The sequence below is a fragment of the Caenorhabditis briggsae genome (genome assembly GCF_000004555.2).
Source record: "Caenorhabditis briggsae complete genome, chrX, whole genome shotgun sequence".
NCBI lineage: Eukaryota > Metazoa > Nematoda > Chromadorea > Rhabditida > Rhabditidae > Caenorhabditis > Caenorhabditis briggsae.
The window spans coordinates 12,828,844-12,842,384 of NC_013491.2; the positions used below are offsets into that span (position 1 = coordinate 12,828,844).

Genomic DNA, 13,541 nt, shown 5'->3' on the forward strand with positions numbered 1-13,541 from the left:
GTTACATAGAATTCTATAAGTTTTGATAAATTAATTTTTCAAACAGAATGAACATTAGCAGCTATTAGCTGTACGAATTTTGCCGGTTTAGAAATCTCCGGATCAAACTAATCAATTGACTTGAGTATCTTATTTTTGAAACGAAAGTTGAAAATCATCTCAAAAACTAATTTGATAACTATTTGAATTTTTTGGTTTTTCTTATCAGACAATGTCATTCGACGCTTAATCTATGCTTCGAGATTGAACTTGATAGAGCAGTTTGAAGCACTAATCATATCGAGTTTGCTGCTCTCTGCCCTAAAACGGTTTTTGTTTTCTCTTCGCCTCCGCTTTCTTTATAGTTTGGAAACCCTCCAATCTTTATTGTTGCTCTTTTTGCTTCATAGTTGATTTTTTTTCCCACATTGATTTTTTTTTCTGATTTCCTCCTTAAAATTTCATTCTAATTCATAGTATTTTTTTCAGACTATTTGGGCATTTTTGTGAACAGAAAAATGTAAATCTCTATGAATTAACAATTCGATTTTTAAAAATATAGAATGCTTTGGTACTTTCTCTTCAATATCCATACTTTAACAACCAATAAAAATTGCAAAGGCTGTGTTGGAGAATCACTTTTTTTTGGAAACTTCGTCTCAATCGAAGACGTTCTGAAAATGTGAATATTGAATCTTTGTAGGATGCTCTCAATTCATATCTTCTGAGAGTGCGCAACAAAAACAGTTGTTTTAGAATTTATCAATTTATTTAGCATGTATAAGATTAGTATTAATAAGGAAGAATAATAGGAATTAATGAGTACAATTAAAAACGACATTTGAAGCAATTTCCACGTTTTCCCTTTGGTTTCTGGTTCTCTTTAAAATCGGATCCTCCAAATCGAACTGCTTGAAGTCGTTGCTGTTTGTACTCCTCGATTACCATCAACTGTTGACGACGTTTCTCCTCGGAATCCTTCATTCTAGCAGCTTCAACAGCTTTTCTTCGTTGAAAGTCTCGGGCGATTCGTTTTTGCTGTTCATCGCGAGTAGTTTGAGTTGAGATAGATTGGTGACGTCGCGCTGGTCCTTCTTTGGTAGCCGTGAGTGATTTCGGTTTTGGAGCAGAAACAATAGGGGTGGTTCTCTTGCAAAAGATGAGCTCCTCGATAGCCTCTGTGTTCGGTCGCTTTCTTGATTCCGTTTACAATTGTGGTAGGTGGTGCAACAGCAGACTTTTCAAGTCTATTACAGATTGCGACTAGTCTTCTAGCAGCCTCTTTTGCACTCGGGTGCATGATGTACCTAGTGGCGAGCATCTTGATGTTGTACTGTCGAAGAAATTGAAGAGAAGCATTCAAATCAATTAGTAGCTCCAATGATCCTTGGATGTTGGTAACAGACTGAAAATTAGACGAAAGCATTCTAAGGGCATCGGCCATAGTGACAGCTGGGCGAGTAATAGAGCTCATTGTCAGCAAATATATGAGAACGGAGATAGGAGTGTAGTACGACTCGAATGAGGGATAAGGATTTCTCGGGCTTATATAGATGTTTATGGCCACGCCCCTCATGGTGCGCAATGCAACGCGCGCTTCTGGGAAATTGGTTAGATGACGTGGAATTTTTCGACGTACCGGAAGTGAAGGCAGGGTACCGGAGTTGAAGGGGACTGTAAACTATGTTGATGACAATTATGTTTACTGTCAACTTTTATTGCTTTGCTGATGGGATAGAAGATATGGAGAGCATTTGGAATGATTAGGTGAAGGAGAGAATGAAACATAGCAGAATACAACAAAGGTGAACAAAAACTTCAATTACTTGAATGTGAAAATAATTTGTCTCGATACTCACCCATTGATTGATTCTTCAGTATTGAATATTCGACTTCACGTACATGCGTGAAGTCGAATATTCAATTTTTGGAACTTCTGAAGTTCCAAAAAATACAACTACTGTAAAAACTCTGGATTATGAGGAATAGAACTTGAATATCCGCAGAACTGAGAAATCGTAATGATATTCTCTGTTACGATAAATATTAGATACGCTTTGACAAATTCTAGAAAACGTTGATTCTGAAAACGTTTTTTTTCCATTTTTTAGCAACCGTACAAATCTTTATAATACATCTTTTTAGGCGTCTTACTGAAATGAATACTTCTCAGAAGTTTTAAGACTTCGAAATTTTTTCCAAATTCAATCAAAAACTCGAATGCTTAGTTCTGCTCGAACTCCAAATGTGCAATAGTTTTCCAACATTTTCTAACGTTCCGTGTTTGGAACTTTCAAAGTATTCATTTTGGGAATGAGGAGTGTGAACCTATCGTTATCGCAGTTCATTGTTAATTTTTTCGAGTCAAAAAGATGAATAGTCACAAAGATTTAGACGTTCCTTCACCTGTTATACTCACAATCACTTCATTTGATATTACTTTTTTGTTGTGTTGTTTTTTATTAAAAATAACAAAAAAAGTAACTCGGTATAAAAACTACGAACTGATATGACAAGTGAAGAGAAAAATGAGAATTCCTTTATTTTCTGTTTTCGTTTCATGCTATGGTCTAGATCTTCCAGAACCATTCGATTTCATAGAAAATGCCATTTTGAAGTAAGTCCAACATTTTTGTGAATCAAAACTCATTATAGAATCACACATTCAGCTATGTAAACCATAGTGTAGATCCTTGCGACAACTTCTATCGTTATGCATGCTCTTTCGATATCCCGGGTTCGCCAATAGAAAATTCTGTTGCAGACATATACATATAACTATGCTAAAAAACTTCAAAACAACTCTTTTTGGAACAAGTTAGAAATCACTGTGAGGCGGAGGTGCTTATTTCTCAAATGTTTTTATCGTGTTTAGAATGAATTTGATTTGGAAGACGAACTTTATTTGATAAATAACGATGAGTCTGCAGCTGAGTTCTATACGAATGTATTTCAAAGAGTGTGAGTAAAATTCGAATTAACAAAAAGATAAGTAAGTATTGCTTTTCCAGATGTGACATACGGAATGAATCGGTTCCGGAATTTCTTGAACTTACTGATATACTTTCGACTTATCCAAACAAACACGTATATGAAAGAAATAGAACAAAGAGAGCAATATTCTATGAAGATTGTGAAGTATTTGCATCTAAATTAAAAAATATGGTACTTCAAAATTTATCAAAAACCGAATCCGCACTATATGTACTTCGGTTGTGTAATAGTGTTGAAATTGTGATTTTCAGTGGAATCTAGCATTTGGATTTTTTCGACACATTCGGGATCTTATAAAGCTGCTCAAAAATATCACTCTTCATTTGGATGTGGACATCAGACATAGACGGAGTTAGAGAGTTGGTAAAATCGACGGTGGAAGTTGCTGAAAGTCTTGAGAAAGTGAGCTTTCTGATACCTAACAAGGGAACCATGTTTAGCCTTTATCTCAGAATTTTTTCTAAATTCGCTCATTTATAGTTTCAAATACGGGTTTTTTTTATGTATTTGGTTTTCTGCACAAATTTCTAGAAGACGAGTTAGGGCTGTTTAAGTGATTTCAGTACTAATTTCTCACTTTTGGAGTGAGTTTTTGAAAGGGTTAATGGGAGTTTTTTGGCATTGTTTGAATGTCAATCACAATTTTAAAGCTTTCTCTACAATCTGACAAAGTTTCCTCATTTTTCAAAAAAAAAATTTTTTTGAAAAAATTTTTGCCATGACCCAAGAAATACCAAAGAAATTTTCAATTTTTCAAAAATTTAAAAAAAAAACTTTTAAACAAAAAGTTTCAGTTTCAGGACACCCCTTGGGCAATAGATGAGCACGTGGTTGCTAAAATTGAAGACATATCTTCCCAGCTCAAGATTCATGACAACTATGGAAAAGATTTTCAACTTGCCGTTGATATTTTAGTCAATGTCGAAAAATCAGTTGTACTGTATGAATCAATGTTTGAGTTTCTTGAACACGCAGATCTGTTATGTTACCTGATTGGATCCAGGACTACTACATTCCCAAATCTTCATCCACTTTTAAACAGTGATACTGACAATTGTGCGCCTACGCTGTTTCGTTTTGTAGCGTGAGAAAATTAGAATTGCTCCCAATTTGTACATTATTATTCAGGGAATGAATTTTCACGTGGTTACAGGGCTGAGCGAGCAATCGGCTTTCGCCGGAAACAAATTGCGAAACACACGCATATCGCGAAAAAAGTGGGCGGAGAAAACGCACCAACAAAGTATAGTGGCCGGCGGAACCCGGGAGGTGTCGGCCGCTGCGGGGAATGACTACCCGACAGCGCGTAGTTGAAAAATAAATCAAATTTCAAATTCCCGCCATTTTCGTGTCGAGCCCCTTCGGCGAAATTGCGTGCGCCTTTATTCTCGTTTTGTACATCAAACGAGAAAATTTTGCAAAACGTTAAGGTTTTTCTCCCGTCCTCGCCCACCCCTGCGAGGTTATTAAAGATTATAAAGTATAAGATGGACATTCTGCCAATAATGTCAGGGTGAATGTAAATGCTCAACATCCGGCATTCCAAAAAGCTTTCAATTGCCTTGCGAACTCTAGAATGATGATGACAGCTACCAAACAATGTCACACATATGGGGATAAAGCGCCAGACACGCGGAAACGGAGACATTAAATTTGTTTCATTTTGTGAATTTGCTCTTCATTTGATGAAAATACAGTATCAATCAATAAAATATACGTAAATGTGTATATCAGTTCATTTCGACCATTTTCAGGAGTCTGGAGATCGGTATCAAATGTTCGAAAACTCTGAAAATTTTAGAGGATGTAAAACAGGCTTACATTAGATTAAAAACTTTGCGTTCACAGAAGTATTTGAAAATCCCTAGTTTTTCAACTACTTACCGATTTCTAATCAATTATAGTTTTAGATTGAACTTCCGATACAGCATATGCAATTTTTTAATTATTCACTGTCATTCACTGTTACTTTTGCAAGGTTTTTTGTTTGCCGAACCAAGTTCCTGTGTAGATAATTCGAATCTACCTATAGCAATAGAGTATCTTTTCACTTTTATTCGTTTCAATGCCATTTGGTTCCAAACGTCAAGAAGAAGTTCTTTCCGTTTTCATCAATCTTCCCATTTAGTGTTTATGTCGACGGTATTTCTTGACGTTACCATCCTCCTCCACTTCTTTCTCAATTATTCGCTACAGTTATCAGGAAAACAGTTTTGAGAGAATATCAACAGATATTCTTCTCCCGTTTTTTCTATTTTTTTTTCCACATTATTCAAGGATAGTTATTCTTTGGTATTATTCTAGATAAGTTTTGCGTGTCGGTCGCAAACATTTTGCTTGTTTGTATAGTATCAATTAGTTCAATCCGTTCGGTAACCTTGAGACTGGAAGGAATGAATAAAAAAATTGAATTTCTGAAAAATCACATTCGCGAAAAAAAGAGTTCGAATAGAACATAAAATTCAAATAGTTCGCTTCTCTATCTAAAAATGGTCCTTTTAAAATTCAATTGACAAAGCCCCCATAAAAGTACTTGCAAGAGGAATTGAAATTTTTGTCAGTAGTCTCATTATTTTCCAGAACATTACATTCAACCTCCAACTCATTTTTCAACATCATTTGAATTTTTTTTTGTTTCCAAACATTATTCTCTTCATAACTAAAAAGACCAAAGACGACGTCCTCGCTTCTCTCTATCATGAGAAATTAAACACTTATCCATACTCCCCTCTTTTTCTGTGTGTGAACGTGATGATGTTGCAACACGCCACCAGGAGCCATGCTTTCTCATTCTGTCAGCATAGGGCATGAGAAGACGAGAGTGCATGCAAGGGCAAAAAATATCACTTTGTAACGAGATGCCCTAGAGAATTAAAGCTGAGCAACGCGACGCGGTCACGTCGCGTGCTTAATCTTGCTGGATTTGGTATACCTGTCATTGAAACAGGGTTTATTAACGGTTTTATGACATACAAAACGAGAACATCGTGTACGTTTAAGGATACACTACAGTTACGTGTTTTTTCTGTGAATTGGCGGTTGTTGTTTAGGGTTTCTTCGCAACTACTTTGTTCTTTAATCGAATTTTTTTCTTCCGTTTTCGCGAATCTTCGCCGCATCTCTTATTTTCCAAAAAATTGTGTCGTTTCAGATGTGTAAAAGAAAGAGTGTTGAGATTGACGTGGTGAGTGTGATCGGAGGCGTTGAGAGAGACAGAGACAATAATTTTGATGACAGTGAAACTGAGAGCGAAAGTGACAGTGACAGTGACAGTGAATCTAGTGATGAGAGTGACAGCGGCAATGAAATGGACAACGAAGTTCACGATGAAGTGGACGGCGACGTTTACGACGAAGTGGACGGCGACGTTCACGACGAAGTGGACGGCGACGTTCACGACGTACTGGACGGCGAAGTTCCCGACGAAGTGGACAACGAAGTTCACAGAGAAGTGGACGTCGATGAAAACTATGAGACGGCACCTATGGATGGATCTGGAGTCAGAAAACGGAGACGCACTGATGCTGTTGACGTGGAAGCTGAGGAAATAGAGGCGAAGAGAGTTGAACTTGAGTAAGTGATAAATGTTGTTGTCGATGTTGTCATGGTTTCACCTGTTAACAAGCCCATTTTAACTCATTTTCGTTTTATTGTATAATTTTCAGGACATGATAGTCAAATCGGTCTTTTGTCTAAATCGGTTTTCCCGTATATTTGATTTCTAGAAGATTTGTTATAACGACACATCAAATACAAACTATTCAAATTTAAAGTTCGGCATAGTTATAGCACTTCATATTCACGCTAACGTCAAACTTATAAAAAAATTTGACATTCACAAAATTTGACTTGGGCTCCTAAGGCTTGATATCAAAAAAGAAAGTTTCTGAAAAATATTTTTTATACTACAGTATAAAATTTACTCGTTGACAATTTTTTCACATATTTCCTAGTAACAGAAAATAACGGATCGAAGTTAAAAGTTAGGGATCTTTCTATTATACGTTTTACGGTTGTTTTTTACTCGAATAAAAAAGATGTAGTATCATTATCTCTGAGACTTTCGATTTCTTTTGAACAATAGTATATGCCATAAAACCTGTATTAAAAGAGTACTTCTAGTAGAAACGAAATCCAAGAGGGCTTAGAAAAATACATAACAATATTCCAGGATATCCACGTTTTTTCAGAAATTCATTGAATACCTTTTCCGCTCAAAAACGTTCAATTTTTGTAAAATTGATAGGTTCACACTAATTTACCAAATGTAACTGTTTTAATGAAAAAATTAGGAAAAGATAAAATATAAGGTCTCCTGCAATAGGAGAGCCCTCCGCAAATAGCTTTAATAATGATTGCTGTTCTCCAAATTCTAAAAAAGGATATTATAAAATTACCGCTTCCTTATTCATTCTCCTCCTTTTCCCGTCTTCCGATTCTCTGGATTTCAGTATTTTGTTTCCTGCTGGTCTCTTGTACAGAGCATACAACCTCGCTTTTTTTTTCACAAAAAAGTATACATCGTCTTATTGTAGGCAATCTCAAGAGCAGCACGACATTGATGAAGTACGCAAAGCATCCATGCAACGTCGTGAATACAGATTAAACTTCACCATTGACAGATTCTATGCGTTAGCCGATGATTACCCAAAAGGCACTTATCAAGAATTCATGTAATATCTCACAGTGTATTCCGATTTTCTAATGATTTTCTTTTTCAGTAGGGATCAGGATCCAGAATATATTTTCAAAGTGCGGTTTTATCCAAATGGCGACGAGATATATTCAGGATTAATGATCAATCTGATTGTGAATAGAAAAGTCCCCTTGGCTGCTGGAGAGAATAGCCATGCTTATTTGGAAGTAATGAATACCTTGTTTCTGAACGGATCTCAAGTGCGTTGTATCTTAGACTCACAAAATAACAGTCTAACGTACAAAGAAAAAGTCGATTTGCGCGCCCCAATCTGTTATACCAATGCACCATCAAGAGATGCGTTCAATGTGAGTTCCTTTTGTTTTTTGGCCAGAATTGAAATTTTTGTTTTAGAATTTTCCAATACAACAGAAAAGGGAAGCCTCATTTATGTTTTGCTGGAACTTGACTATGTTCTGCAATTCTTTTGCCCCCCTCACATATGAAACGTCAATGGGATTCTTTTAGCGCATTTCCAAGACTCATGTTAACAATCATTCACTGAATATAGTTTGTAGAGCATCCCTGCCCATAGAGCAAGCCCTTATCCATACACACATGTCTACATATACACTTATATCCTTATATTCTAACAACTGTTTTTGTGAATTCTCATCCCTCTTTACTCAAGAAGCAGATCATTTAAGCCCCCTTCATCACTGTACCTGTTCAATTATTTATTGATGCATCCACCCGACTTTTTCAAAAATAGATTCATTCGAATCTATGTGCCCTGTTATTTTTTAATACTCTCATACCCATACACTTTTATATTATCACTTCAAATATTCGTCTACTCATATATTCATCAATCCATTTTAATCCAATAATACTGTATCGATTCTTTACCACTATAATCAAAAATCTAATTGTCCCTTTGTCACGTATCATTTATCCTTAACACCTGTGAACCACGATATGTAGATATCCAACCAAACTATCCTTCTAACTATACCTCCTTTTTTTAGACACACCTTACCTTGTGACTTAATTTTCCATTTCTTAATTATTCAGATACGTCCTCCACCGTTTGATTCATATGTTTTATTCTTATATACTCCGCCTGATTTAACACTTATCTTATCTAACATAATATTTATATCATATATCCGAATAAATATTTGTCGTATTCAACATATGCATAAAGAAAAGAAATTAGAAACAAGAGCAGTCCCCAAAAATGCCCCATTGAATTTTTTTAAATACTAAATCTGGCACTCAAAGTAAGAACTGTGCGACTTCAAAACCGCGGATGTATTGTGAAAAATTCTTATTTATAGAATCTAAACTCCTGTTTTGTTTATTAAAAGCGGAGGAGATTTAAATATTAATTTTCTGAAATCTCGTTCATATTCACCTTTCGAAAAATTGACCTTGTGAACTGGAGGTGCCGCTCCACTCACAGCTCAGGAACGGTGGCGGAATCAGAGGCGGTCAAACAAAGGGACATATAAAGCGGGACGATGGCAACGAGTTCTGTGAGCACTAAACACTATTCACCGTAACGTCAGAATGCATACTGTTGTTCCAGAAAAACTCCGGAAAATGTAATGTCTCAAATAACTCTGAATTTTTTAAGAAGATTCAGAAAATTCCAGACTATTGTATTTCACGAACTCAATTCGCTGACTAGTTCAAACGGTAGGATTCAAAGTACGAAGTTTAGTTGACAAAAAGCAGAAACAGAGGGTTAACAAGACCCCAATTATAACTGTTTTGTATTTCTTGAAATATTCGAATTGAATTTCAATGGCTGAACTGTTTTTTTTTTGTAAAATAAGGAGCATTCAAAGACCAACCACCCCCCCCCCCCCAATGCCATAAGTTTCGAGGGTTAGGTTTTTCTCTCTCATATTCAAATAAGTGACGTGAATATAGATAAAAGTTTTCACACGGAATGTTGAAATTATGATGGATAAAATCACAAAATGCAACGGTTGCATAGATATGTTCACTCATGCATTTTTTGAATAACAGAAAACACTGTCCGACATCTAGATAATTATAGATTTTTTTTAGTTTTTAGAAGTGTGAATTTTTTTATGGCAGTTAGTTGAGAACAATTGAGATTTTAACATTTTCTGTGTAGTTAGTGTACTGAAAAGTTTTCAGATGAGAATTTGTATTTACAAACTCAGCAAAATGTATTAAGAGGTAGCACATATTAGGCTCTTTGTGGTAAGGCGGCCTATGCTCGTGAGAAAAAATAAAACCCTTATCATAAAGAGCCGATATTGTATATGAAAATCCAAGGTATCCAATTATGCAATGCGACAAGAAATATCTTACTTCATCTGTTGACTTTTCGTCTATATCATTTGAGTATGATAACAGAGTTGCACATGCACGAAATTGGGAATCCCGTTTTCTCGGTTTTTTCGAAACTTTTCGAAAATTTAGGAATCGTCCCAATTTTTTTTCAGGAATTTCTCCTGAGAGAAAATTATTTGAAAATTTGTAGAGATATGAACAAAAACTAACATACATTTTAGAAAAAATAGGCAGAAATTTTTAAAAACCTATTCCTGATCTTTAACGATTTCCCAAAAGCTACCGAAAAAAATTTCGAGAACAACAACTCCTGGAAAGGTGCTTTTGAACAAGTTCAAACTTTTAATTAATACTGAAAAACACTCTGATTAATTGAATTTTAGTTTTAGTATTTTTTTTTCACTGCTACTTTTCAAAAAACGAAATGCAGGACATTATTCAAAAATGATACATAAATTAGAGATGATTTATAATTTTTTCAAATATTCAATCTGACATGTTCGAAAATTATCTTTAAAACCGATGTAGACACAGCTGCTTTTGAATGACATCAGCAACATTTTCTGATACACACGGATTGTGTTCCGATTCTCCGCCCATATTTATTTAGCGATTTTTTTCCAAATTAATATTTATGACACGTGACCACAAAGAAACGCACTCTGATTCCATAATTTGAACTTGCTGATTCTCTGCAAATACTACGACACTACATCCTTCCCAAGATATAAAGTGATGAAAATGTTTACGTATTTTTTGCAGAATGTTTTTCAGAGATTATCATCATCCAACCGCTAATTAGGATTTCCGTTAAAACACTTCCCTTTTGGTATGTGCCTGGTCCAACGTTTTCCGGTCTTTGAAATCAAAGATCTTCTGATTTTCCTTAAAGAACTTCCTTACAGCCACTATAAATGTCCCCTCTCACCAATAATTAGAATTTTCTGAAATAATTTCCATTTAGTCACTCTAGGAACTAAATCAACTACATTGTTTTCCAATGCAAATGTTCATGGAGTTGACAATATAATTTGCTAGACGTTTCCGTGTCACGTAGACTAAAAAGAAACTAAAATAGATCTCTGTTGAATGTTCCGTACGTCAAGAAAACCTCTCTCGTTTTTTTTTCTCACGAGGGCACACAACTCATAATTGTAGCATAATGAAATGAGATTTTGTTGGCAGGGGCGATGAGAACTCAAAATGTGCGGCTTACATCATTCCTGTGTAAGAAACAGCTTCCAGAGTGTGTAGTTCGGTTTGTTTCAGTTTATTATGATTTTAGTTGCTTACAAATTACAGATGCATTTTCACATTGTATAGTTTTAATGAGGTATTGAGATTTGTATTTTAAAACTTCCAAAATATTTTCCATATAATTTTGGAAGTGGTATACTGCTTAGTAAAACTGACGTTTCTGAAAGTAAGTTTTAAAAATTATGACAATTTTAATAGTGTGAGATACCAAACTACCGTAAAACCTGTATATGAAGGGCCCTTCTGATGGAATAACCTTTTTATAAAAATGGGCTCTCCGAGAGGAGCTTGGAAGAATTGGAGGACACTCTAGTCGTTCCAAATAAAAAAATCAGTTTTTTTATGTGTTGAAAAATTTGGAAATTTTAAATATTCACGTGAATTAGTTGACACACTCTATTTGCTTAAAATCTTGCTCAGTGAAACTAGCAGATTTTTATAAATTTTGAACGAGAGTTCACCGATTTTCTGACGAAATTTTTATGAAAAATTGGCTGAAAGAATAGAAGGGCCTTCTCTAATTGAAGGGCACCTGTAACATGATAACCCTCTGAAGAAACCTTCGAACAATAAATATCTCGGCCCTTTTAATACAGGTATGCGGGTAATTGGTTCTACTTCATCCCTCTTCATAAAATCCTCAGTATGTCTCTTTTTTCTCGTCACCAATGAACTCTTGAAACTGGCTTCACTCCAAAATAGACTGAAATTTTTGAGCGCCATGAACTTTCGGGAAAATCCTTATCTACATTTTGGTTTCTCTTGAGAACAAGAAAAACTCCAGGATGTTTTTTTTCTTTGTTTCTTTTTTTTTTGAAAAAAATACCACACAAAACACGACAATCTCCTTTTCTCATTTCGAATTCCTTCGTAGTTCGTTTCCATAGAATCTGAGCTGAAGTGCTATTAGAACACCAGTAATTCCACCACTGACCACTTGTTCAATACCGCTCTTTTGTGTATTCAAACGCTTCGCGAGCCTCGCTCTTTGCTTCCAATATGAGATAATACGTGACGCTCTTTTTTCGAGTGCTGGTTGGCCTTTTACGGAAATGCATACATTTTTGACTGGTTCGTTATTATCTTTTTTCAAGTCTCTTGGTTTTGTTTTTTGTATTCTCAAACACTTTTGGGGATTTTAAATTCTTCAAAAACCCACGTTTGATTTTTCATGTTTTCGGGAAAAAAAAGAAGGAACTGATTAAATATTACTGAATCTATCAGAAAAACCCTCCTTAAAAAAACTAGACGGGTGGCATTCGAAATTTTTCCCGAATTCGTTACGTTTGTATCTTCTTTGATTTTTGCTTTTTTTGCGGTTTTTTTTTAGTTTGTACATGTTTCTACTTTTGAGTCCTATGTCACAAATTTCAACCCCGTCACTCCGGAAACGTCCAACTATTTGCAAAATTGGCTCCTTTTTAGCTGGCTAATTTTTTGCTTGCTTTTCCGCACACACACAGGTTTCTCGGAAAAAAACTCTCTCCGTGTGACGAAAAAAGCACTGAAGCTATTCAAAATTGAATTCTGATTTTTTCTTTGATTTTTGGGAAAAAAACCGCCGGCTGCGAAATTTCCAAATACAAAGTGCGTCGTTTTTCAAGTACATTTGTGATAATTTGCTTTGGGAAAAAATGTAGGAATCGTGAGAAATATGAGTGGGTTGAAAATTGAGCTTTCTTTTTGGAGAGAATTATGACTATTCAACATTCCAAGGCTAGAACTCACTCATTTCTCTTTTTTTAAGTTTTCTAGAATTCTTCATAGTCATTTTTGAAAGTGATTTTTGATAGTCATATTCTCCAACTCTAGCAGTAATTTTGAACGTCTGGACATTTCGAGTGGGGCGGAAAAGAAGCAACAAAAAAAAGAAGAACACATTTTTCAAGCGTTTTCATTTTTCTGTTTTTCGATTTTGTTTATGATGGGGGAGCATTTAAAAAAAATCTCGAAATTTTTATCATATATTGACCTCTTGAGGAGTTGAACTTGTGGGCCCACCGTTAGAAGTGATGAACCATCAACTGGGGAACACTGATTATTGTGGCTCCGCGTCACTTCGAAACCGCGACACTTCAAAACCGGTAATTTGGAAATCGCTGATTTCAAAACATTGACAATACTGGGGAATGGACAAATTTTAGACTACAAAAAACTTTTAGGTTTTTCAAATATGCTTTTTCTGATAAAACACATTCTGAAATTCGAAAAAAATTAAAATTTAATTTTTTCATAAACACTGTTTTGGAATTTTTTTGAGTTTCAGAATGTGTTCTTTCAGAAGAAGCATATAAAAACCCTGAGCGTGTTTTGTAGTCCGAAATTTATCCAATCACTTGTATTA

General features: G+C 35.2%; 2 protein-coding genes across 2 annotated transcripts; one reads left to right on the forward strand and one right to left on the reverse strand.

Annotated features, from left to right (window-relative positions):
* Positions 1 to 807: 807 nt before the first annotated feature.
* On the reverse strand, positions 808 to 1,453 carry CBG11028 (the record flags this gene model as incomplete). Its single annotated transcript, XM_002644980.2, has 2 exons — positions 808 to 1,174; positions 1,287 to 1,453. The coding sequence occupies 2 exons, from the start codon at positions 1,451 to 1,453 to the stop codon at positions 808 to 810; spliced, it is 534 nt and encodes a 177-aa protein (XP_002645026.2).
* A 1,847-nt stretch (positions 1,454 to 3,300) lies between these two features.
* CBG11029 lies at positions 3,301 to 9,302 on the forward strand (the record flags this gene model as incomplete). The annotated part of the gene is made up of 7 exons (XM_002644981.1): positions 3,301 to 3,375; positions 3,774 to 4,057; positions 4,728 to 4,779; positions 6,125 to 6,546; positions 7,509 to 7,646; positions 7,695 to 7,977; positions 9,201 to 9,302. 7 exons carry the CDS (start codon positions 3,301 to 3,303, stop codon positions 9,300 to 9,302), a joined length of 1,356 nt encoding a protein of 451 aa, XP_002645027.1.
* Positions 9,303 to 13,541: the final 4,239 nt, after the last annotated feature.